The 25,877-nt window shown below is 46.6% G+C and overlaps 1 protein-coding gene across 4 annotated transcripts in view; it reads right to left on the bottom strand.

Annotated features, from left to right (window-relative positions):
• nhsl3 (NHS like 3) overlaps window positions 1-25,877 on the bottom strand; it is a 309,388-nt gene that overhangs the window by 19,225 nt on the left and 264,286 nt on the right. For all 4 annotated transcript variants that reach the window (XM_085962936.1, XM_085962937.1, XM_085962938.1 and 1 more), the window contains exons 3-6: window positions 23,980-24,050; window positions 16,999-17,149; window positions 15,568-15,693; window positions 7,332-11,282 (exon numbers count right to left, since the gene is read on the bottom strand). In XM_085962936.1, coding sequence (XP_085819062.1) covers window positions 7,332-11,282; window positions 15,568-15,693; window positions 16,999-17,149; window positions 23,980-24,050 — 4,299 coding nt within the window. The remainder of the gene's footprint in view (window positions 1-7,331; window positions 11,283-15,567; window positions 15,694-16,998; window positions 17,150-23,979; window positions 24,051-25,877) is intronic.

The raw sequence follows: 25,877 nt of genomic DNA, 5'->3' as shown, positions 1-25,877 counted from the left end.
CATCGCCTGTCTCCACCCTTGCCTCAGCTCATCTGCTGCTGAAACCCTCATCCATGCCTTTGTTACCTCTAGACTTGACTATTCTAACGCACTCCTGGCTGGCCTCCCACATTCTACCCTACGTAAACTTGAGGTGATCCAACACTCGGCTGCCCGTGTCCTAACTCGTACCAAGTCCCGTTCACCCATCACCCTTGTGCTCGCTAACCTACATTGGCTCCCGGTTAACCAACACCGACACTTCGATTTCAAAATTCTCACCCTCGTTTTCAAATCCCTCCATGGCCTCACCCCTCCTCATCTCTGTAATCTCCTTCAGTCCCTCGACCCCCCAGAGATATCTGCGCTCCTCTAATTCTGCCTTCTTGAGCGTCCCTGATTACAATCACTCAACCATTGGCGGCCATGCTTTCTGTTGCCAAGGCCCTAAGCTCTGGAATTCCCTGCCTAAACCTGTCTGCCTCGCTACCTCTTTTTCCTCCTTTAAGACACCCTTAAAACCTACCTCTTAGACCAAGTTTTTGGTCACCTGCCCTAATTTCTCCTTATACGGCTTAGTGTCAAATTTTGTGTCTTAAAATACTCCTGCACAGCACCTTGGGACATTTTACTACGTTAAAGGCCCTATATAAATACAAGTTGTTGTTTAGAGTCACCTAAACACATTAGTGGAGCCAGAAAAGGCTACTGAAGAGATCAGAAATTCAGTTAATGGAGCATTGCAATTTATCGGGGCAGGGCTTAGAGATAAAGTATACACTTACATTCTTTAGTTTCATCCTCTCAGTATGTTATTGTCTCCTAACACAGTCATACACAAAATTAACAAGCCTCAAGAAAACCTCAAGCTTGGAAATATCATCTTCACCCCCTTCCAGTACGCCACTTAATGCAGTTAATTAACTCCCTGTAAAATTGAGCCAGATGAGTATCCGAGTAACAACAAAAAATGCTGGAAAAAACTCAGCAGGTCAGGCAACATCCATGGAGAGAAATTTGAGTTGACGTTTCAGGTCGAAACCCTTCTTCAAAACTGGAAAGAAAATAGATCGAAGGCAAGGCTGCGATCGAACAAGAGAGACAATAAAAGGTATAAGAAGCCAGACGAGATGGTAATAGGCCCGTGGAGACAAAAGGCAGCTGAGATTAGGTGTGAAGTGTACTGGCAGGTAAGAGACAGCTGCCAGGTGAGAGAGAGAAACAAAAAGGAGGGGGGGGGGGGGCGGGTGCGGGCAGAAAGGAGGACCCAAAACAAAGGGGTGGAAAAAATTATAAGTAAAAAAGTAATAGGGGCCGAGGTTATGATCTGAAATTGTTGAACTCTATATTCAGTCCGGAAGGCTGCAAAGTGCCTAATCGGAAGATGAGTTGCTGTTCCTCGAGTTTACTTTGAGCTTCCGTGGAACAATACAAGAGGCCAAGGACGGTGAGGTCCGAGTGGGAATGGAGCGGTGAATTAAAATGACAGGCGACCGGAAGCTCGGGGTCACCCTTACGGACTGAATGGAGGTGTTCCGCAAAGCGGTCACCCAATCTGCGTTTGGTCTCCCCAATGTAGAGGAGACCGCATCGTGAGCAGCGAACACAGTATACTAGATTGCAAGAAGTACAAGTAAATCGCTGTTTCACCTGGAAGGGGTGTTTGGGGCCCTGGACAGTGGGAAGGGGGGAGGTATAGGGGCAGGTGTTACATCTCCTGCGCTTGCACAGGAAGGTGCCAGGCGAAGGGGAAGGGCTGTTTGGGGTGATAGAGGAGTGGACTAGGGTGTCTCGGAGGGAGCGGTCCCTACGGAATGCTGAAAGGGGAGGGGAGGGGAAGATGCGTTTGGTGGTGGGATCACTTGAGGTAGCGGAAATGGCAGAGGATGATCTGTTGAATGTGAAGGCTGGTGGGGTGAAAGGGGAGGACAAGGGGAACCCTATCGTGGTTCCGGGAGGGAGGGGCAGGGGTGAGGGCAGAAGTGCGGGAGATAGAACGGACACAGTCGAGGGCCGTGTCGACCACGGTAGAGGGGAATCCTCGGTTGCGGAAAAAGGAAGACATGTCAGAAGCACTGGTGTGGAAGGTGGCATCGTCGGAGCAGATACGGCGGAGACGGAGAAACTGGGAGAATGGAATAGAGTCCTTACAGGAGGCGGGGTGGGAGGAAGTGTAGTCCAGGTAGCTGTGGGAGTCAGTAGGCTTATAGTGAATATTGGTCGATAATCTATCTCCAGAGATGGAGACTGAGAAGTCGAGGAAGGGAAGGGAAGAGTCAGAGATGGACCATGTGATGATGAGGGAAGGGTGGAAATTGGAGGCAAAGTGAACGAAATTGTCTATTTCGGGGCGAGAGCAGGAAACGGCACCGATACAGTCATCAATGTATCGGAAAAAGAGGTGAGGGAGGGGACCTGAGTAGGACTGGAACAAAGATTGTTCCACATAGCCCATAAAAAGGCAGGCATAGCTAGGACCCATGCGGGTACCCATAGCAACACCTTTGATTTGGAGGAAATGAGTGGAGTTAAAGGAGAAGTTGTTCAATGTGAGAACAAGTTCAGCCAGGCGGAGGAGGGTGGTGGTGGATGGGGACTGGACGGGCCTCTGTTCAAGGAAGAAGCGGAGCGCCCTCAGGCCATCCTGGTGGGGGATGGAGGTGTAGAGGGATTGTACGTCCATGGTGAAAAGGAAGCGGTTGGGGCCAGGAAACTGTTAAAGTGGCGGAGGGCGTCCAAAGAGTCGCGGGTGTAGGTGGGAAGAGACTGGACAAGGGGAGAAAAGATAGAGTCGAGATAGGAAGAGATAAGTTCCGTGGGGCAAGAACAGGCTGAAACGATGGGTCTACCAGGGCAGTCCTGTTTGTGGACCTTGGGAAGGAGGTAGAAGCGGGCTGTGCGGGGTTGGGGGAACTATGAGGTTGGTGGCAGCTGGGGGGGGGGGGGGGGGGAAGATCTCCAGAGGAGATGAGGTCAGTGACAGTCTTGGAAATGGTGGTTTGATGTTCGGTAGTGGGGTCATAGTCCAGGTGGAGGTAGGAGGTGGCGTCGGGGAGTTGGCGTTCAGCTTCCGCTAGGTAGAGGTCTGTACGCCAAACAACAGCACCACCCTTGTCAGCGGGTTTAATGACAATGTCAGGGTTGGATCTAAGAGAATGGAGTACTGCAAGTTCAGAGGGAGGTAGGTTGGAGTGAGTGAGGGGAGCAGAGAAATGGAGTATCTGAGTAACTGGATGGAGAGCAAAGAGAAGTATAGACTGAAGTGATGGCATGCTCCTTGGAACTGAGCAGTTGCTTTGTTCCTGGTCACTAGTGCAGAGCAGCTAATGGTGAAGATTGGCAGAAATTCTCAGGTTTTGCCAAATTACTATTTTGGGGGCAGGGAGATATTTTTCAGATCTTTCCCTCAGGTAATTACATTAGCAGGACAGCGGGCAACTTATCCCTGGAAAGACCATGCTTTATGTACCAAATTCGCTTATCCTATGTACACAAGTCTTGGCAGGTTCTCTCATTACCAACCCTCCATTTTGTCTGAGAGGAAGGGGGGGGGGGGGGGGGGGGGGAGGAAAATCTCCCATTGTGACTGGCCTCCACCTGGCTTACGTAATAGTCAGTGATCAATAAATGTTGAGATTTAGCACGCTCAGCTCCAATTACCCTGCCGATGGCTTACTCTGGTGGTGAATGTTCAGATAATCAGTCTCTAGATGCAGTGACAGAAAAGCTGTGGCTATTTTAAAAGGCACCCAAGAACAATCACTATCACATCCTTTTCAGAAATAACATGTACTAAGAGATCGTCGAGTTCTTTCCACTCCTGTGAAACACCTCAATTGAAGGAGTGAAAACAGACTGAAAATAAACTTCTTGAATCATGTCTGCCATCTGGTCAGTTCAGACATTTCACTTCCAGGTAAATCACTGTTTCATTTGTATTTCTTGCAATCTAGTATACTGTATTTGCTGCTCACGGTGCGGTCTCCTCTACATTGGGGAGACCAAATGCAGATTGAGTGACCGCTTTGCGGAACACCTCCGTTCAGTCCGTAAGCGTGACCCTGAGCTTCCATCGCCTGTCACTAATTCTCCACTCCACTTTCACTGACCTCTGTCCTCGGCCTCTTGCACTGTTCCAACAAAACTCAACGTAAGCTCCGGGAACAGCACCTCATCTTTCGATTAGGCACTTAACAGCCTTCTGGACTCAACATCGAGTTAAACAATTTCAGACCATAACCTCTGCCCCCATTTTTTCCAGATGGTAGCTGTTGATGATTCTGCCATTCCCATTTACACCTCTTCTAGACTCATCTGTTTCTTTACTGGTCTCATTACCATCTCCGTTTGCTGTGTACAATCATCCCTTTTGTATTTAATCACTCCCGCCTTCCACCCCATCATAGACCTTCCCCTTTTGTTCTTTCCTCCCCTCACCCCCCTTCCCCAAAATCTGTTACATCTCTAACTCTTCCTAGTTCTGACTCTGTTCCTCTCTCCACAGATGCTGCCTGACCGGCTGAGTATTTCCAACCCTTTATGTTTTTATTGCAGACATTTTATTTACAAGCCATATGCCTATCAATCCAAAGCATTACACAAAATCATAAATACCAGAAACTGCTATCCCTATAAATATTTTTTTTTTTTTTTTTTTTTTTAAATAAAAGTTAACTCAGTAGTTTAATGGATAAGAGAGGGTACTTTTCTGCTCTTAGTCTCGTGACATGCTCCAAACCAAACCACGGGCATGAAGGGCTAAAGGAATCCTTTCCCAGATCTCTACCTGTGCTTGTACAGACAAAGGGGACGAGGGCATGGCAAGCAGCTCCAGGGTTGGGATTGGACAGGAAAGTAACCAGTCAAAATATTCAGGACGCAAGACAGGTAAACACCTCAAATGACCATTTCCTTAATAAAAATCATAAATCAACTACTGTCTGTACTCTAGGATAAATTACACAGCTAAAAATCAATTCAACGGTTTGATACACATAGAATAGCTTAAGTGGAAATACAGCAGAATTCACATCACGTGTATTGCTATTGCAAGAACATAAATATTAGGAGCAGGAGTCGGCCACTCGGCCCTTCGAGCCCGTGCCGCCATTCAATAAGATCAGGGCTGAATTTCGACCTCAACTCCACTTTCCCGCCCAATCCCCATATCCCTTGATTCCCTTAGAGTCCAAAAATCTATCGATCTCAGCCTTGAATATACTCAACGACTCAGCATCCACAGCCCTTTGGGGTAGAGAATTCAAAAAGGTTACAACCCTCTGAATAAAGAAATTCCTCCTCATCTCAGTCTTAAATGGCCGACCCCTTATCCTGAGACTATGCCCCCTAGTTCTAGACACTCCAGCCAGGGGAAACAACCTCTCAGCATCTACCCTGTCAATCCCCCTCAGAATCTTATGTGTTTCAATGAGGTCACCTCTCAATTCTTCTAAACTCCACAGAGTATAACACCACATATACTATGTAGTGAGAAAGCATTTAGATTTTAGCAGCTGCTATGCAAGTATTCTAGGGCTGGACACATCATCTCATTAATTAAAAGCCTTTAAGATAGAAAATCAAAATGCTTTTGAGTTGCTAGTTTTCCAGTTTCCTCACCGCCCATGTCACTTAGTACCCCTAGCTATTAGGGCAGGGTGGCCATCCAATCCTAGGCATCTGCCGACTCTGCTGTGACTGTTGGACATCTTGGAGAGATGCACATTGGACATCTTGGGTCGTTAAGGGTTAACAGTCGAACTTCTTTGTATCTTGGATTAACAGGCTTTCCAATATAAACAGGATGACTTTGAAGTGAGTAAAAGGAATGCATAGCTTGTCTTCTGATATATTTCCTTGCACAAGCACTTTACCTATGACAGTAAAGACGTCACCCATGAGTGGTTAAGGTTTAGTTTTAAGGTAATAAAGTGTAACTTTAGGGGCAAGGGTAATAAAACATGGGTAGCGAATCTATTAGCCATATTATGACAAGGTAACAGTTGGTAAGGCTTTTTCTGAAGAGAGTTTATGAACAGTTAGTACAGGAAGTCTTGTTTAAGGGAAGTAGCTTCGAAATTTAGACTTCACTATTCCAACACACACCTGGCTGGCCTCCCACATTCTACCCTACATAAACTTGGTGATCCAAAACCCTGCTGCCTGTGTCCTAACTCGCATGAAGTCCCATTTACCCATCACCCGTGCTCGCATTGGCTCCCGGTTAAGCAGCACCTCGATTTTTAAAATTCTCATTCTTGTTTTCCAAGCACTCCATGGCCTCGCCCGCCCCCCCGCCCCCTCCCTATCTTTGTAATCTCCTCCAGCCCTACAACCTTGCAAGATATCTGCGCTCCTCTAATTCTAGCCTCTTGAGTATCCCTGATTATAATCGCTCAACCATTGCTTTCAGCTGTCAAGGTCCTAAGCTCTGGGATTCCCTCCCTAAACCTCTCAGCGCCTCTACCTTTAAGACGCTCCTTAAAACCGACCTCTTCGACCAAGGTTTTGGTCATCTGCCCTAATTTCTCCTTATGTGGCTCGGTGTCAAATTTTGTTTGATAATCGCTCCTGTGAAGCTCCTTGGGACGTTTTACTACATTAAAGGCGCTATGCAAATACAAGTTGTTGTAGAAATAAACAACTACACGTATTTACATGAAGTGTCTTATCTATGACATTTTCCTTCAGTGCAGCCAGAATATTTATATGGTGTATAAAGGAGCATGGTTTTCAATAGTAATTCAGGGGCTCGAAAGATGCAGAAACTGAGAAGCCGCTCTCTGTATAGAGTTAGGCTGATCACCTTTAAAGTCTGTTCCCTATGCTCCACTACGAAGTGTCTCTTGCTTACTCGGAACATGTTGTTGTGAACCACAGAAGGAGGGAGCTTGACTGCTTAACACTGGCCACAAAGTTCCAATCGAGTAGCCCGAGAAAGACAGAGACTACCCATGTCAAATCCGATCTGGATCTCGCTGTTGGAGAACTCGCAGCCCCCCTCACCTACACACTAACGGCACTTCAAACTAACTTGGAATTCCAAGACACCCGACTTCACAGAATAAAAAGCCCGTTTTATTCGCCCAAATCTTACACAGCTGCCAAAACGATTTAAGACAGGTGACCAGGTGGGATCTAGTAGCTGGTAAATAGATGCTGCTAACCAGACAGACTGGGCTTCCTGCACTTAAAGCCACAGCCATTTCACAATAACCAAAAGATTACCTTTTCACATCGCAGCTTTTTCTGCACTGTCGCACAACCAATTTCTCAGACTCACCACTCAAACCCAATTTAGAATTATCTACTGACCCTCTCAGACTCGAGTGGCCACACACACTGAGAACTACCTTTTTCATCCTTGGTATCACTTGTAGCTTTAAGGGCGTCAGACTTTTCCGCCGCTTGTGGAAGTTCCCTCACGACAGTTGATGTGGAGGGCAGTCTCGGAGCACTCGGCAAAAACGAAGGCTTTTTGGCAACAGGGGGTGGAATTCTGCCGGGCTTCTTCTGTGCAGAAGGGGCTTCCGAAACAGCTTTACTCTGCGGGGTTGCTGAACTTTTAGACTCAGTCTTTGAAGCTCTTCGCCCAGAGACAGAGCTGAGCTCAGCCATGAAATTCCTCTTCACTTCAGCTTCTGCCTCGGGCGAGCGAGGGGTTTCAAAAACCAGCTTCTTGGGATTTACATTCTTTGAAAAAATAAAGCTGGCTGTTGATGCAGGAGATTTGTGTAGCGCACCGTCGTCAGGCGATTTAAGCGCAGTCTGTCTCTGAACACCAGCGGGTGTCTTTACGGAGAGAGACTGGTTAAGTTTTATTGAAGGTTCTGAATCCGAAGAGGATGGTAAACGAAGGGACAAGGACTTACGAGCAGGTTTGTTGGGTGCAGTCACGTTACTTTTGGTGGGCGGTTTCAAATCTAGTTGTTTTTTGTTCACTTGTTGCTGACTGTCTGGCACCCCAGGTGCATAAGTGCTCATCTGTACAGAACGTAACCGTACCATCTGCAACAAAGAGGGGGTGACGATTGGTATACTAGCTTGGCCACCATCTTGATTGGGTGAAGGCTGAACAAGCAATTCTTTTTCGGAATCCTGATTGGGCGCTTTGGGTGTTTGAGCCATTATTTTTGGAAGCTGAGAATCTGCCATCACTGCAGGTGGCGGTGGTGGTCCCAAGACAACGCGTGGCTTCTGCTGAAGATGCTTCGATGTAGAGGTGGCTGGAGAGGGAACCGATGAAAGCAATGATTTAGGCACAGATGACGTTTTCCTCTCGGTAGGTTGCGAGGGTGGAGGGGGAGGGGATGAAAACGCCACAGCTACAGATTGCCCTGGGATGATGTTCTTCACAGACGAGTCTGGGGGCAGTGGAGGGGGTACGGGTGGAGACACGGGCTGGAGATCCAGTTGAGGTTCCTCAGCAGAAGATCTCTTCTCTCGTGCCGGGTCTGCCAGTAGTGAAGGTGGCGGCGGCGGTGGGAACAGAAATTCTGCATCTTCTAGCTGAACCGAATGTGAAACATTGGCTTTCTCGGATGTGGATGAAGACAACATTTCTGTTGGACTTAAAGGTGGAAAGGTAGATGGGGACAAAGGAGGTGGAGGTGGTGGCCAATCCAGCGGTGATGGTTCCTGCTTTGTAGGTTCTAAAACAGTTGAGGAAGATGGAGGAAATATTTTTCCAGTCACTGCGGTTTTCTTCGGTGGTGGTGGTGGATGATGGGATGGAGGCGGTGAAGGTGGAGAAGAAGTTACTTTCGTTTGGAGTGGAATCAGTTCTCGCCACACTTGCTCAGGAGGAGCGGATGAGACGGGTGTGGCCGCAGAGGTAGATGTAATCTGCGGAGCTGCAGGTGTGGAGACTGAAGTCAGCAGGACCGCAGCTAACGTACCAGTGACCGGTGGGGCCACAGTGGGTACAGATGTAGTGGCTGCTGGGGTCGGAGTGGACACAGATGTCGTGACCGCTGGGGTCACAGTGGGTACAGATGTAGTGACCGGTGGGGCCCGAGTGGACACAGATGCAGTGACCACTGGGGTCACAGTGGGTACAGATGTAGTGACTGCTGGGGTCACAGTGGGTACAGATGTAGTGACCGCTGGGGTCACAGTGGGTGCCGATGTAATGACCGGTGGGGTCACAGTGGGTACAGATGTAGTGACCGGTGGGGCCCGAGTGGACACAGATGCAGTGACCACTGGGGTCACAGTGGGTACAGATGTAGTGACTGCTGGGGTCACAGTGGGTACAGATGTAGTGACCGCTGGGGTCACAGTGGGTGCCGATGTAGTGACCGCTGGGGTCACAGTGGGTACCGATGTAGTGACCGCTGGGGTCACAGTGGGTACCGATGTAGTGACCGCTGGGGTCACAGTGGGTGCCGATGTAGTGACCGCTGGGGTCACAGTGGGTGCCGATGTAGTGACCGCTGGGGTCACAGTGGGTGCCGATGTAGTGACCGCTGGGGTCACAGTGGGTGCCGATGTAGTGACCGCTGGGGTCACAGTGGGTGCCGATGTAGTGACTGCTGGGGTCACAGTGGGTGCCGATGTAGTGACCGCTGGGGTCACAGTGGGTACAGATGTAGTGACCGCTGGGGTCACAGATGTAGTGACCGCTGGGGTCACAGATGTAGTGACCGCTGGGGTCACAGATGTAGTGACCGCTGGGGTCACAGATGTAGTGACCGCTGGGGTCACAGATGTAGTGACCGCTGGGGTCACAGTGGGTGCAGCAAAGTTAAATGGCACTTTAAAAAGGAAGGAAGGTTTTTTGGTAGGTGGTAATGGTGCCGGTCCCGCCGGAGGGGGTGGGATCACTTCTGGTCTCCAAGTGTATGACGGGGATGTGGCAACTTTAGTAGGTGGAGGTGGAGCAGGTGATGAGGGTGGAGGAGGGATTACAAACAGATCAACATGCTCTGATATGGAGGATGATATCGATGCTAAAGATGATGAGTGCGACATTTCTGGGGAAACCAGTGAAGAGGACCTTTCAGGTGCTGTAGGTTTGGATCTTGCAGCAGGAGGTGAAGGAGATACAAGACCCCTCACCATGGTCGGAGTCCCACTCTGACTCGAGTATCCACTGGATGGTGACATTGTTCGCTCAGATTTGTTTGGAGAGGTGGGATTTTTTGGAGGGAAGCTATTTGATGACTGAAGGATACTTCCCTTGGACATTTCTCCCATCCCATCTTCAGCAGTCGCCAATTTGTGATTGACAAGAGGGCTTGCAGGACTTCTGGTGCCAACAGGAGAATCCGTGCAAACTTCAAATCGACTGCGACTGGCTTCAGTCAGTGAAGGGGAAAAGACATCATCTGCTCCAGGTGAACTCTGCTCCTCGGCTTGTTGTAAGGAATGAATTCTTCTTGGAGGAGCGGGTGGCCTCTTCATCTTCCTGACCGACAAGCTCCTGGCGATTGACCGCTCGCTTGTTATGCTTTGCGTATCTGATGCATCAACAATGCTACTTGTGCTTTGTGCGGGAGATAGCGTTTGGCCATCGTAGCCATTACTGTTCAGTTCATTTGTTTTATAGTTAGAGTTCTGATGTGCAGGAGTGTCCTCAGCAACTGAAGCATTCTGTGCCGCACATGCACTGACCCACCGGCTTGTGCTCGCATGGTGATCCGGAGTAGAATTTGTCAAGTTATGCTTGTCTCTCGATTTCTCCCGGTCTTTTTCCGCAGAATTATTTCGCGCAATTCCGGTATTTCCCTGCGATGAAATGGTGGAATTGTTGGACACTATGGTTTCGGAGGACTGAGAATGACTCCACGCATCACTTGAAGCATAATCCTTACTATCGGAATTCTGCAGGGAGATGGAGCGAGAACAGGCAGGAGAAGGTGCACACACCAAGCTGCTCCTGCTGAGGGTGCGCAGGCAATTCTGACTGGTATTGATCATCACAACGTCCACCGCAGCGGGCAGTATTGCATTCGGAATGATCTTGGATAAGTAAGTTGCCTGAGGTGACATGGACATAACCGGACATTGAAGGAGTTCACTCGGAATGGACGATTTTGGAATGGCTAATGATTTCGGTCTTTGGGAAAAATCGATCAGTCCCCAGTTCTGTTGGCCATTAAGTTCTAAAGTGCTTATAGATTCATTGCCTCCCTCTGAGGAATCAGTAACAGTTACAGACCGCAAGGAGCCCCTCGCTCGAGAACGGGACACATTATTGCAGCAACGATTTCCATCTCCCCTGGATGTATCGACAACGCCAGCACTGTCAGCACCAGGCACTTTCACACCGGTGTTTGATGGACGAAATGATTTTCCGAGCCCTGATGTGGAAACAGAAATAACAGAATTAAAACCCAACAGTGACTTTGAATTTGATTTGTTGATAATCAGGAGGTTACGCCTCAGCTGAAGCAAGACCAAGCGTTCTATTCACAACCGATCCAGTTTCTCTGTAAATTTGATTACATTGCCATCAGTGAATTTTGCTTTACAGCACAATACAATCCCTGTTAATAAAATGCAGATATCTCAGTCCTGTCCTGTCCCTTATCGTGTGGGTAACAAACACATTAATCAAACAATTCCTTCACCTCATTGTGAACAATCAGGATTTGCAGTAAGTGGAAGCACACATTTATATTGTGGGCCAGATATTCCGATCCCTACGGGTGGGTACGCGCTGTGTACTCACCCGTAGGGACATCGGAAATGCCGGTTTCAAGCATGCACCGAAAACCGGCATTTCCGATCGGTCAAAAATGGTCTTGACAGATCCTCCGCCTGCCCGGGAGAAGGGCCTCTGCAGGCAGATAGTTCCGCTTTTTGGAGACCCTCCGTCCGCAGAAAACCCTTACAATTCTTGCACCTGGCCGAAGGCCTGCTTTTACCAGGGTAAGAGTTGGAAAAGTAAAAAGAAATTCTCACTGATTTATCATTTATTACTTTTAGCCCCGTAAAAAACCTTTATTTTTTTCAAAAACTTAAATTTTTGTTTAAAATAGTTAATTTATTGTAATTTCAAGTCATTTTAAAAATGTGATTTAAAAAAAATTATTTAAAGTTTTACTATGTTTTGGGGTGATCGCCATTCATATATTTGACAGGTCTTCCTGTCAAATGTATGAAGGGAATTCCCTTCTGTGATTGGCTCCCCATGGCCCACGTGATCCCAGGAACGCTGCGAACTACCTGCGCCCCTGGGATACGTGGGCCCTGCGCACTTGCGCTTTGGAGAGGCCCAAGAGCGGAATTGTGCACGTCCCGGGAGCCCCCAGGTAAGAGCGCAGATTTTTCCAGATCGCAGTCCTCCGCCCGCGGGAGGCCTGCAATCGGAATATCTGGGCCTGTGTGCAAAAAGCCCTCACACTCCAAATCATTCACTCCCTCCACCACCGGCGTACCGTGGCTGCAGTGTGTACTACCCACAGGATGCACTGCAGCAACTCGTCAAGGCTTCTTCGACAGCAAGAGCCTTACTATACTGAAAGAAAACGGGTAGCTGATGGGCTCCGAGGCAATGCATTCATGAGCATTTACCTGCCCTGCCCTGCCCCCTCCATTGCTGTGTGGCATAATACTGCTCAACTCATGGTAAACAGCAGCATTGCGAACTAAGCCAATAATGGTGCTTTAACAAAAATAAGTGACATCAATATATTACATAACTCAAAACAGTAGAACTATTCAAATGGGCAGCAAACTGGGGTGTTTATGCAGTGCAGAGGTAGCTGGGCCGGGACACTTCACAGACACAGGCTGGTGTCCTGAATTTGCTGGAATTCCTGAGATCAGGTTATTGAAGTAGTTTGCACTCCCTGTATACATTCACCCTCAGGAGGCTCCTGGGACAATTGAGAGATTCCAAATAGATGCACAGGGTTTTGGGGGTGGGGGGGGGGGGGGGAAAGAGGAGGAGAGGAAGAGAGAGAAATGGTAAACCAGATGCAAATTCTGCAGAATTGTGATTTAAATATATTTGCATCAAATATGGTTCTAGGTGGTCAAGACACAAAATGGCCACAACACCTAAAATGAAGAATCGGGAAAAGGCTCTACCAATTCTGCAATCCCCTACGTCTATGCTCCCCAGGGCACAACGCCACCAAACCTGTTGCAATAAATCCAGATCATTCAGTGAGTCTCGGTATTGTACAGCATTAAGTCACAGTCGAGGGGGGGAAACAGGAAACAGCCTTGAGCTTCTGCAAGGAGCTTTCAAGGACAATTCCCTGCAGCTGCTTCATTGCGCCTGGTCACAAGATGAACATAAACCTCACACCAAGCCCAAAAGCAGAATACAAGAAAAAGTGTCACATTATGCAACTACCAAACCTGTGAAACACATTTCTGGACTAAAGACACCAGCCCTGCAAAACAGTCCATTAATACTTCACTCTCGTACACAAGTTACATAATGTGAATAAGCGGATCAAGTATTCCACTCAGTGCAGGTCAGTTTCCAATAGGATTAGTCAGCCTACAGCTGGTGGAGTCTGAGGAGGACTTTAGCAGTAATTACTGTAGAAAGTCTTTACTTTTATAAACAACTTTATTAAACACATTCTAGTCCGATTATTGTGATTTGTTCTGAAAATTATATAAATTATTTTAATAGATTCTTCTCCCCTACTGCATGGCAGGAGAAGTCTCGTCATTTAATATTTTTGTTCCCAGTTTAAAGTTTAAATCAGCCAAGCTAAACTGTACATTTATCTTAATTTTAAGTGATATTCTCAATCAGTTTCTTTGCTAATTAACGCAATGCCGCGGTTTTCTTTTGGGGAAAGAAGCCATTACCTTGCGCAGTTCTGTGGGTAGTTATATAGATGCCAGTCACTCTCCAGCACAAAAAGTTTTCATGCGGCAGCTATTTAACCATGGGGGGCAGGGGGAACATCACAGCTGAGCGAGGTCCTGTCCTCAATTTCCAACACGGTGCACTGGGCAGGGAGCAGGACTCAGTCTTTCAGTCGCCAGCACAAGGGTGCAAGGGGCCAAGGCGAACACCCCATTGCACCTAAACTGAGATCGGTTAACTCGCCACCGACTAAACAGCAAACCTGAGACTATCCTGGTCAATAGCCTGACATCAGTCGTAGGCAAAATGCTGGAATCTATTATTAGGGACATGGCAACAGGGCACTTAGAAAATCATAATAGGATTAGGCAGAGTCAACATGGTTTTATGAAGGGGAAATTGTGTTTGACAAATGTTAGTTTTTTGAAGATGTAACTGGTAGGATGGATAAGGGGGGGGGGGGAAACCAGTGGATGTGGTGTATTTGGATTTTCAAAAAGCATTTAATAAGGTGCCACACAAGAGGTTATTACACAAAATTAGGACTCCTGGTAATGGGAGCAATGTATTAGCATGGATTGAGGATTGGTTAATGGACAGAAAACAGTAGGAATAAATAGGACTTTTTCAGGTTGGCAGGCTGTAACTAGCAGGGTACTGCAAGGATCAGTGCTTGGGCCTCAGCTATTCACAATCTATATCAATGATTTGGATGAGGGGACCAAGTGTAATATATCCAAATTTGCTGATGATACAAAGTTGGGTGGGAATGTAAGTTGTGAGGAGAATGCAAGGAGGCTTCAAGGGGCTATAGACAGACTAAGTGAGTGGGCAAGAACATGGCAAATGGAATATAATGTGGAGAAATGTCAAGTTATCCACTTTGGTAGAAAAAATAGAAAAGCAGAGTATTTTTTAAATGGAGAGAGATTGGGAAATGTTGGTGCTCAGAGGGACCTAGGAAAGCAAATGGTATGTTGGCTTTTGTTACAAGAAGATTTGTGTATAAGAGTAAAGACATCTTACTGCAATTATACAGGGCATTGGTGAGGCCACACCTGGAGTACTGTACACAATCCTGGTCTCCTTACCCAAGGAAAGACATACTTGCCTTAGAGGGAGTGCAGCAAAGGTTCACTGGGCTGGTTCCTGGGATGAGGGGATTGCCCCATGAGGAGAGATTAAGACTAGGCCTATATTCCTTAGAGTTTAGAAGAATGCGTGAGAGGTGATCTAATTGAAACATAAAATTCTTGGGCTTGACAGGGTTAATGCTGGGAAAAGGTTTCCCCTGACTGGGGAATCTAGAAAATGGGTTCACAGTCACAGAATGAGGGGTTGGTCATTTAGGACCAAGATGAGGAGAAATTTCTTCACTCAGAGGGTGGTGAATCTTTGGAATTCTCTACCCCAGAGGGCTGTGGAGGCTCATTGAGTATATTTAAGACAAAGGTCGATACATTTTTGGGAACGAAGGGAATCAAGGGATATGGGGATAGTGCGGGAAGGTGGAGTTGAGGTACAAGATCAGCCATGATCTTGTTGAACGGCGGAGCAGGCTCGAGGGGCCAAATGGCCGACTCCAGCTCCTGATTCTTGTGTTATGTAATAAGGCTCAGTCCTACACATTTGCTAAATGGAGCTATTGGGGAATGTTCATTCTCTCATTTCAGTTGTGAGCCACATATTTGCTGCAGATTGTGTTTGTATTACATTTGACTTCTTCGAAGTTTTGTATCGAAGAAATGCAATCTACAAAAGTAAAACTGGCTGACAGTTTGAAAGTCCTAAATAATCAATCTACAAACCTAGTTCCTGTTGAATATGCTGTGGAAGTCCCATTATTGTTGTTCTCCGAATTCTCTTCTCTTTCAGTTTTGGACCTTTAAATGACGATTGTGTCTTCTGATGTCCTGGAGGTTTAAAGGTTGTTCCTTTTTTTAAAAAAAAGGATAGGCAAGTTAGGAAACTACACACTAAGAATTTATCATGAAATAAAATATTCCTTTCACTGATCTATTCAAATTCCCACCCAACCTAATCCACACCTAGGATACAATCTGCGACACAAGTAGATCTAAATAGTTTACACCTGCTTCTCTCCGGCTACATGATAGCTAATGGGGCAGCAATACCTCAAAGCTGGTTCTCTGGCATTCCATCTTCATGCAGTTCAACAAAATTGGTGACCCTAGCTGAATTGGTTTAGCACTGAACTCCCAACCAAAATGCCATGGAGGGTCCGAAAACGGTGGCATTCGAAGAAAGCCCCTTTGTCTCATTGTGGGGAGCTCCCAGTTGCACCAGTAGATGGCACACAATACAATACAATTCGCTTTATTGGCATGATAAGGTACATCTTATGTTGCCAAAGCATCAAAATACATTTATGGTTGAACACAAACGCGGTTCCATTCATACAGTGTATAAACAGGTATATCCCTGAGTTTATAAATATACATTCGCCTTGTTTATATATACTCGTCTTAGATTACTGGTTGTCCCTCTGTTCATGGCAAGCTGTAACATAGTGTGCCGCCAGTGTTACACAGCTTCTCTCCTCCCCCAGTAGGAATGGGAGTTTTTGGTTGTCAGTCAGATTTCTGAATTCAGGGCATATTTGTGAGAATTTTTGGTAGAAATTCTCTGATGCCCTGATATTTTCACCATGCCTTAGTGAAATGTCCTGCCGTGAGGAGCAGGAACTTGGCCCACTGGCCTGTTGCCAATCACAGAGCTGCTCCCAAGGCAGCATTAGAGAAGTCCTCAGCCCAGAGTGGATGCATGGTGATTAAAGGCCAGATATTTGGGTGTCTGACTACATACTTTGAGATTTTAGAAGTATAAAAAGTGAGATGTTAGAACTAAAACATTTAAATAGATGCGAGTGGGAAACTTTTACCTTACAAAAAGGTTCAGGGTAATCAAGGTACCTCTATTTGCAATCTTTTATTGAATTATTCTCTGGTATCTTGCTAAATCTGATACTTTGTAGCTTATGATAACTCTTCCATCCCGCACTAACTAGCTTCTCATCGACAACAGGTGTTCATTTTATTTTTAAAATTAAAATTCTTCCAATTTCAGGTGAAAAGTTAATTGAATCCATCCCACAAGCAGACTCCTCAAGCAGTGAGCATTTTGTTTAAAGTTATCGAAATCCAACCTGAGCCCGTCATTTAGAAAGAAAAACGATTTGCATAACTGGGCTTTCTATCCCAACACAATTTGATAGATACCAGTTGGGATGGCTCCTGATCGGGCCGACAGCATATCCTTTCGGATCTCATCAGGGGTTGGTGGTGGAAGTGACCTAGTTTTGGCCCACACTTCGTCATTGGGCGCACACGATCCGGACTTCTCAACGAGAGGCGCGTCTTCGTCCTGTGCCTGGGTGGAACAGGTTACAAGCGTCAAAACCATCAAAAGGTTTACCCGGGGGAAATAGCCAGTATTGAAAAAGAAACTATGTCCACTAATGAACCCCAACAGCAATGCATATTGAAGAGAAAGAGAAAGATTTTTTTTTTTTTTTTTTTTTTTTTAAGATTCTGCAAATCTTTTTACAGCATATCTGTCCAATATTCAACATTATTCCACCAGCCTCGAGAAGATATTTCTCGAGCGGTTGACTCCTGGTAAAAAGATTCAAGCCTGAATCCTTCACCTTCCAGTTTTCAGTGACCTGCCCCATGAAACTGTAGTGTATGTACCTTTAAGAGAGAACTACTTTTACAGCTCCTGTATACTGTAGTACCGGCAGTGACCACACCTGTATATAAGCCTTGCGCATGCCTCTGTACTGCCAGTCTTGAGACTACCCTACTCCAGTAAACACCTGTTGATTGTTAAGTTACAGCCTCCGTGTAGTTCTTGGAAAACATCCTACTTTAAGAATCACGGATCCAACAGTGGCGACGAGGTCGATTCGAATCTGCCTGCAACTCTGCATTTCCCTTCAAGGATTCGCTCCGGGAGGACGGTGGAAGAAAGTCGAGGCCAGAAGCACGGGCGTCGACCACGAGCAACCGCCCAGTCATCCGGCAGAGAGTAAACATGACAGGGGAGGCTGTTGAGAACCGGGCTTGGTTCCCCAGCCACGACGATCCAGCAACAGACTGGCAACAGGTACAGCGCAGACCCTTCCCGGACAGCGGCGGCTGGAGCCGACCGACGGCATAGAAAAAGCCGAGCAGAGTTGACGGGGTAAGAGAGAGGGTGAAGCGCACAGGGCGCGGCCGGGGGTTGAAAACCGAGCGGCGTCGAGGAAAAACAAACAGAGAGAGAGAGAGGGTAAAGCAGCAGCCGGGTTCAGGACCGAGCGACGGCAATGGGAAAGGCGCACAGGAGAACACGCAGAGCACAGCCAGGGCTCAAGGGCTGAACCGCGTCGAGGAGAAGGGAGAGCGCGGGAGATGCCATTGAGCCGCGGAGAAGGGAGAGCGCGGGAGATGCCATTTTTAGAAGCCGCAGCGGAGAAGAAGGGCGAGCGCGTGAAGAAAGGAAAGCGCGGGAGACGCCATTTTGTGCCAGCGGAGAAGAAGGGAGAGCGCGGGAGACGCCATTTTTGACAGTTAAATCACACCCAGGGATGTCGAAGAGTGGCAGTATCACTGCGTTCGACAATGAAGTCGAAGATTGGGCGACATATGTGGAACGCATTGAGGTGTACTGCAGGGCGAATGAAGTGCCAGATGCTAGGAAAGCACTGGTTTTGTTAAATTCCATGGGTGCAAAAACTTATGGCTTACTGCGAAACCTAATAACCCCAGAGAAGCCCGTGGATAAGAATTTCGAAAGCATAGTAGAAATCCTACAGGACTACTTAAATCCCACACCGCTGCTGATAGCAGAAAGATTTAAGTTCCACAAAAGGAACCAGCATAAAGACGAAAGTAATGCTGAGTACTTAATGGAACTGCGCAAGCTATCGAAACACTGCCAGTTTGGAGTGGGACTATCAGATACATTAAGGGACAAGTTTGTGTGTGGGCTTCAAAGTGAAGGAACCCAGAAACGGCTTCTATCAGAAAAGGATCTTACGCTGGACAAGGCTTTCAGCATGGCAGTATCACACGAAGCAGCCGCACAGGGCGCTGCAGAGATACAACAGAGACCACAAGAATATGGCACCAATGAAATGTCATATGGAGCAGGGAAGTGTTATCGCTGCAGCAGAACACACGACCAGAAGGATTGTTGGTTCAAGGACCAAGTGTGCAGACAGTGTGGAAATGCAGGACACATAGCAAGAGTCTGCAGGTCAGGGAAGAAAACCAACAGCAAGAAATCTCCACAGGAGAAGTACAAAAAGGTACACAAGGTGATGGACAGTAGTTCAGACGAACAGAAAAGTGATACAGACTCCGGAAGCAAGGAGCTGGGTTGTCTGAAACTACATAAGATAACCAAAATGGAGGATCACCAGACTATCTGGGTCACACTCAAGATAGACAGAGTCCAAGTGAAAATGGAATTGGACACAGGATCAGCCCTAACAGTCATAAACCAAAGGGACTACAAGTGGCTATTTTCACATATACCCTTGAAAGCTACAGAGATTGTCTTGAAGACGTACACGGGGCAAAAAGTCTACCCCAAAGGAAAAATAAAGGTGAAAGTGATATACAAAGGCCAGGAAATACCTAAAATGGACCTATATGTATTGCCAGATGGAGGACCACCACTACTAGGACGTGAATGGATCCGGAAGATACAATTAGATTGGCATTCTATACAGTCACTGAAGGTTGAGGCCAAAAAGGATGACGACGTCACACCTGGACGACTGTCAAAAATGCTAACTGACGCACAAGAAGTGTTCCAGGAGGGACTCGGAACACTAAGGCATAACAGCAACGATTAAAAGAGGAAAATGCAAGCCCAAAGGTTTTTTTTAAGGCCTTATGCGATCCGACCAGCCGTCGAAGCAGAGCTGGAAGGGTTGGAACGTTCAGGAGTACTGTCCAAAGTAGACTGGATCGAGTGGGCTACACCCATCGTTCCTGTAATGAAGAGGTCGTTGAGTAATACGCCTGGGGAACCAAAGAAGGTCCGCATCTGTGGGGATTTTAAGGTGACAGTGAACCCAGTCCTTCACACGGTACAATATCCGCTTCCACGGATTGAGGATATTTTCGCCTCGCTATCTGGAGGTAAACGCTTCACCAAAATTGATCTGGCCCAGGCATACTTGCAAATGGAGGTAGAAGAAGCCTCGAAACAATACCTCACGATCAACACTCAAAGGTCTCTATCAATACAACCGGCTGGTGTTCGGGGTAGCATCGGCTCCGGCTATTTGGCAAAGGGCAATGGATCAAGTCCTGCAAGGGATTCCAGGGACCCAGTGTTATTTGGACGACATCCTGGTCACGGGCGAAAATGACAGTGATCACCTCGCCAACCTGGCGAAGATGCTCACTAGATTAAAGGAATATGGGCTACGAGCTAATCGCCACAAGTGCGAGTTTTTCCAGAAGCAGATCTCATATTGCGGCCACGTTATTGATGAAGAGGGGTTACATAAGTCCCCTGAAAAGATTGAGGCAGTAGTCAAGGCTCCAGCACCGGAAAATGTGTCACAACTGAAGTCGTTCCTCGGGCTGGTGAACTACTACCATAAGTTCTTACCAAATTTGTCTACAGTATTACACCCACTGAACACCCTACTGCAAACGGGGGTACTATGGAAGTGGAATGACGAATGTAAACGAGCTTTCCAGAAGTGCAAAGAATTGATCACATCAAAAGAGGTGTTGGCCCATTTCAACCCAGCACTACCAATCCGGTTGGCATGTGATGCCTCACCCAATGGTATTGGAGCGGTGCTGTCGCACAAATTCCCAGACGGGTTGGAGAGGCCAGTAGCCTTTGCGTCTCGGTCACTAACCTCAGCCGAGCGCAACTACGCCCAGATCGACAGGGAGGCCCTCAGCCTAGTATGGGGAGTAAAAAAATTCAACCACTATCTGCATGGGCAGAAGTTCACCTTGCTGACTGACCACCAACCACTTGTCTCCATCTTTAATCAAAAGAAGGGCGTTCCGGTGATGACTGCACAACGGTTACAAAGATGGTCCCTTTTTCTAGGGGCGAACCAATATGAAATAGAATATAAAGGCACGAAACAGCATGGAAACGTTGATGGGCTATCATGCTTGCCACTGCCTACTGTGGAGGAAGCACCAGCAGTGGACCCTATCGAGATATTTTATTCGTCAATAATTGAACGATTGCCAGTAACGAACGCGGATATAGAGGAGACCCGCAATAATCTGACACTGTCTCGGGTATATGATTTGACGGTGAGGGGATGGCCAACACATGGCGACTCACTGTTGCCAGCATTCTCATCCAGAAGAGAACAGCTGTCAGTATGCCAGGGGACAGTGATGCGTGGATCCCAAGTGGTAATTCCACCCAAGTTAAGGGAGAGAGTGCTAAATGAGCTTCACGAAGGTCATCTGGGAGGGGTGAAAATGAAAAGCCTTGCTAGGGCTTATGTGTGGTGGCCGGGGATTGATCAACAAATCGAGGACCTAACTAAGAGCTGCTCAGGATGCCAGAAGGTCCAAAATGCACTACCACATGCCTCTCTACACCCATGGGAGTGGCCCTCCTCTCCATGGCAACAGGTGCATATTGATTTTGCTGGTCCATTCATGGACTCAATGTTCTTAATAGCAGTGGATGCGCACTCGAAATGGCCTGAGGTGATAAAAATGTCCTCAACCACTACAGAGAAAACGATTGCAGTCCTACGGACCATATTTGCCAGGAATGGCTTGCCAGAGCAGATTTGCTCTGATAATGGACCACAGTTTGTGTCCGAAGAGTTTCGGAAATTTATGAAAAGGAATGGGGTAAGGCATTACACATCCGCCCCGTATCATCCAGCCACAAATGGATTGGCGGAGAGGTTCGTACAAACCTTTAAAAAGGCGATAAAGGCCATGTGCGATGATGAAATTCCACTACAGCATAAGGTGGACAATTTCCTGTTAGCCTACAGAAATGCGACACATGCAGTTACCAACCAGACCCCGGCCATGATGTTCTTTAACCGAAGGTTGAGATCTTGTCTGGATTTGCTCAGACCAAATGTGCGAAGAAATGTTGAGGATAAACAATTCCAGCACATCAATGAGAAGCCGACAAGGAGCTTCAAGGTAGGATAACCAGTCTTGGCCCGTGACTACCGAACAGAGAAATGGCAACCTGGAACGATATGCACACGGCAGGGGCCATTAATGTACACAGCGGATGTCGGGGAGAACATTGTGAGACGCCACGTCGACCAGATCTTAGCGTCACAGAAACGAGTCAACCCCATGACTCGCGTACCTGGGGATGAACCCGACATACCGGTAGCATCTACCTCAGAAACAGTAGCAGTGGAAACCGATGAAAGGGGGCCAGAATCGCTTCCGCACCAAGAACAAGAACTTCAGGAAAGGCGCTATCCAGAAAGGATCAGGAAGCCGCCCCAAAGACTGAATCTATAAATGGACTATTTCTGTTTAATGTGCATGTTGGTGTTAATTGTTATTTGCATATTATGGGTACTTCTAATCTAAAAAGGGGAGGAATTGTAGTGTATGTACCTTTAAGAGAGAACTACTTTTACAGCTCCTGTATACTGTAGTACCGGCAGTGACCACACCTGTATATAAGCCTTGCGCATGCCTCTGTACTCCCAGTCTTGAGACTACCCTACTCCAGTAAACACCTGTTGATTAAGTTACAGCCTCCGTGTAGTTATTGGAAAACATCCTACTTTAAGAATCACGGATCTAACAGAAACATGTGCAAATCAGAAGCAGGAGTAGGGAAAAGCAAGCTATTGATAGAAACTTTTCAGAACAGTCCCCTGCAAACTATACATGTGGCGGGTATACAACAAAGAAGTTTGTCTGATTTCTCTTTAAAGGAAGTATAAGTTTACAAAACAAGGGGGTTGATTTTTTCACCCATTCATAGTCAATGGGCAGACAATCGACCCCTCGCATTACAGACAGACCGTGATATCATCAAAATGTGTGCATTTTTTTTTTGAGTCCTCCAAAATACCAATTTGTTTCATGATTGTTGCGGATAGTTCGAGCAGGCCAGATTCTACAATATAAAAACAATTCTTATCCGGGATAAATGAGTCATCTTAGCCCTGCGCTGATGGACAAACCACATTCAAATGTATTAAAATTGGTCGCAAGAAAATGAAAGCGAGATGTTTACAAAGCAAAGTTTGTCACACCCAAGGGAGACAACTAATTGAGTAACTGCAAGACTTCAGCCTGGTGCAGACTAACACTCTACAATCTCATTATTCATTTTTATAGAAAGTCATTTTTATAAACAGTATTTGAAACTCAGCATATTCCTAAAAAAGTGAAGCAGTTCCTCTGAAATAAAACCCATGAAGATCTTCCCAGTGCTGCACTGTGAAATGGCCCTGCAACCAAAACACACTGGTTCAAACCCCAGCCTCCACCGCTCACATCCAGGGGACCTGCATGATGCTAGCCAGATAAATCGGGTTTCTTGCTGACCAGAGGTTTTTTTATTCTTCCCTTCCGCACCCCTCCCCAAACAACCAATTGTTCCCCCTTCCATTTTGCGAAGAGCATTGATGCAGGGTGCAGTTCCACAGGTGGTTGTTGTCCTCTCTGCTACCTCATACTGTAAGGCCATTCTCCATGCAAGTCAAGACAGGGAGCAGCAGCAGGCGATTCACCATCGGGACAGCACAACAAGCCTCGTGCTATCCCCATCCTCATCCACACGCCTCAGCTTAGAGTGGAGGTCAAGCCTGAGGCCTCATCATCATCATGGCTCATCCACTCACTACTGTAACTAGCCGCATCTTCAGAGAGCCAACAGAGAAGCATTTAAACATTTCACAGAAATAGAAACCCTGCACGGTTAATCATTTAGAATTTCATGCCATTAAAAATATGCTGAATGAGTGCACACCAAGTAATTTCGGTGAAATACAAGAAATTTTTTGCACACAATCATTGAATGCTCCCAGCTCACCCTTTTTCTATAGGAACTGAGTAATGTCTAATGAGGGAAAATAGATCACACGGACTTAAAACTGAATGGTACATTTTACTTTCATTGATGCGCCTGAATAGATGGGCAAATGCCACAACATCTTTCTACCACTATCAGTCACGAATATTCATGCAGTTAATCATAAATTCCCGTGGTCGTACCTGCAGACTGCAGTCATCTCCACTGTCACGGCCATTTCCAAGGTGGAGCTGTGAATATCCATCCAAGGTTCCTGAAGCAGAAAAATATACAAAGCATCGCACGGTTACAAATACAGCAACTGATCCTCATAACGTAGTCTGGAATCCATTTCAAAAGTTAATTGCGTGTGGACAACATTTCATTCCTCAATATACAGCGCGCACACACACACGACTTAAAAACAAGCGACAGATCGACGCCAGAACTTGCAAGCAGAAATATTGTAAATTTAGTCACCAGTGTTACAAATGATGGATTTTGTATGTCCTCATCATTCCGCCTCGGGTATTTGATGTATATACCTCACTGCACAATGGTAGCATCATATCTGGACTTGCCAGGATGTATCCAATGATAGGCTGACATTCCCAGTGCAGTACCGAGGAAGTGCTGCACTGTCTGAGGTGCCGTCTTTTGGATGAGATGTTAAACCAAGGCCCCGTCTGCCCTCTCAGGTGGACGTAAAAGATCCCGTGGCACTATTTCGAAGAGGAGCAGGGGAGTTCTCCCCGGTGTCCTGGGGCCAATATTTATCCCTCAACCAACATCACTAAAACAGATTATCTGGTCATTATCACATTGCTGTTTGTGGGAGCTTGCTGTGCGCAGTTGGCTGCTGCGTTTCCTACATTACAACAGCGACTACACACTACACTACAAAAAGTACTTCATTGGCTGTAAAGCGCTTTGGGACATCCTGAGGTCGTGAAAGGCGCTATATAAATGCAAGTCTTTCTTTCAATACATGTTCATTCCACCCACAACCACCAAAAAAAAAATCTAGTCATTGGCAAGTGAGATCAGGCCAGAGAGCATAAAAGTAACTCAGTCTTCTTTGCATGTGCGTGCTGATTTCCTCTCGATAGAGAGATATATATAGGAACCCGCCCAGAGCTTCCTGCATTGCCAGAGCGGAAAATCAGCACCCGTGTAAAGGGGCTGAACTATTTATACTTTGTGCCAGCTACCACTTCTTGCCAATGTCGCCAGATTCTTGGGGTTGGAGAAAGGGGTGAACATATCTTGAATGCAGCCTGGAGAGTCAGAGTATAGATGTATAGAAATTTGTAATTAGCTGTATTCCTTGTGCAATTACATAAACACCAGAGTGAAGGACGGCTTTTCACATCCTGGATATAGTTGCTAATTGCAAGACCCAAAAAAGAATTGAGAGAGATAACTTAAAACCAAGAAAAAAAAAAAATGGCGGCGCGCATGGACGCAGTGGCTTTGTCTCTCCCGAGACTGAGCGTTTTTACCCTCCGAGTCTCTTCTGGACTCTGCTAATACAGGAAATGTCAATCTAAATGTACACTCTCGGGAGCTGCAAGCCTACATTTCGTTGTACTGCACTTGTGCACTAACAATGACAATAAAGTTGATTATGATTATGATCAATCAGGAGATAGACAGCCTGTTTTTTGACCACCTACACAGGCCACATCAGTGAATCATCAAAAGAGATCAGTGAGCACCAGTGGGAGAATATAAAATCACTATTCTAAAGAAGCGGGATAGCAGTGGGTACTGCAGGAATCACTCATTTGTACTTGTATAGCACCTTTAACCTAATAAAATGTCCCAAGGAGTGATGTCAAACAAAAGACAGCGAGCCAGGTAAGGAGATGTTAGGGCAGTTGACCAAAAGCTTGGTCAAAATGTGCAGGATTGGAGATAACCAGCCCAAAAGCTCACTAAAAACAAGCAGCAGCATTTATATCGTGCCTTTAACATAATAAAACATCACAAGGCGCTTCACAGGAGCGTTATAAAACAACATTGGACACAGCCATATAAAAAGAGATATTAGGGCAGAAGAGGTAGGTTTTAAGGAGCGTCTTAAAAGGAGGAAAGAGGG

Source organism: Somniosus microcephalus, chromosome 20 (genome assembly GCF_052327205.1).
Source record: "Somniosus microcephalus isolate GS21.2 chromosome 20, FLI_Smic_1.0, whole genome shotgun sequence".
NCBI classification, from domain to species: Eukaryota; Metazoa; Chordata; class Chondrichthyes; order Squaliformes; family Somniosidae; genus Somniosus; species Somniosus microcephalus.
Note: the sequence above shows the minus strand (reverse complement) of the source record. Positions and strands in the feature narration are given on the sequence as shown.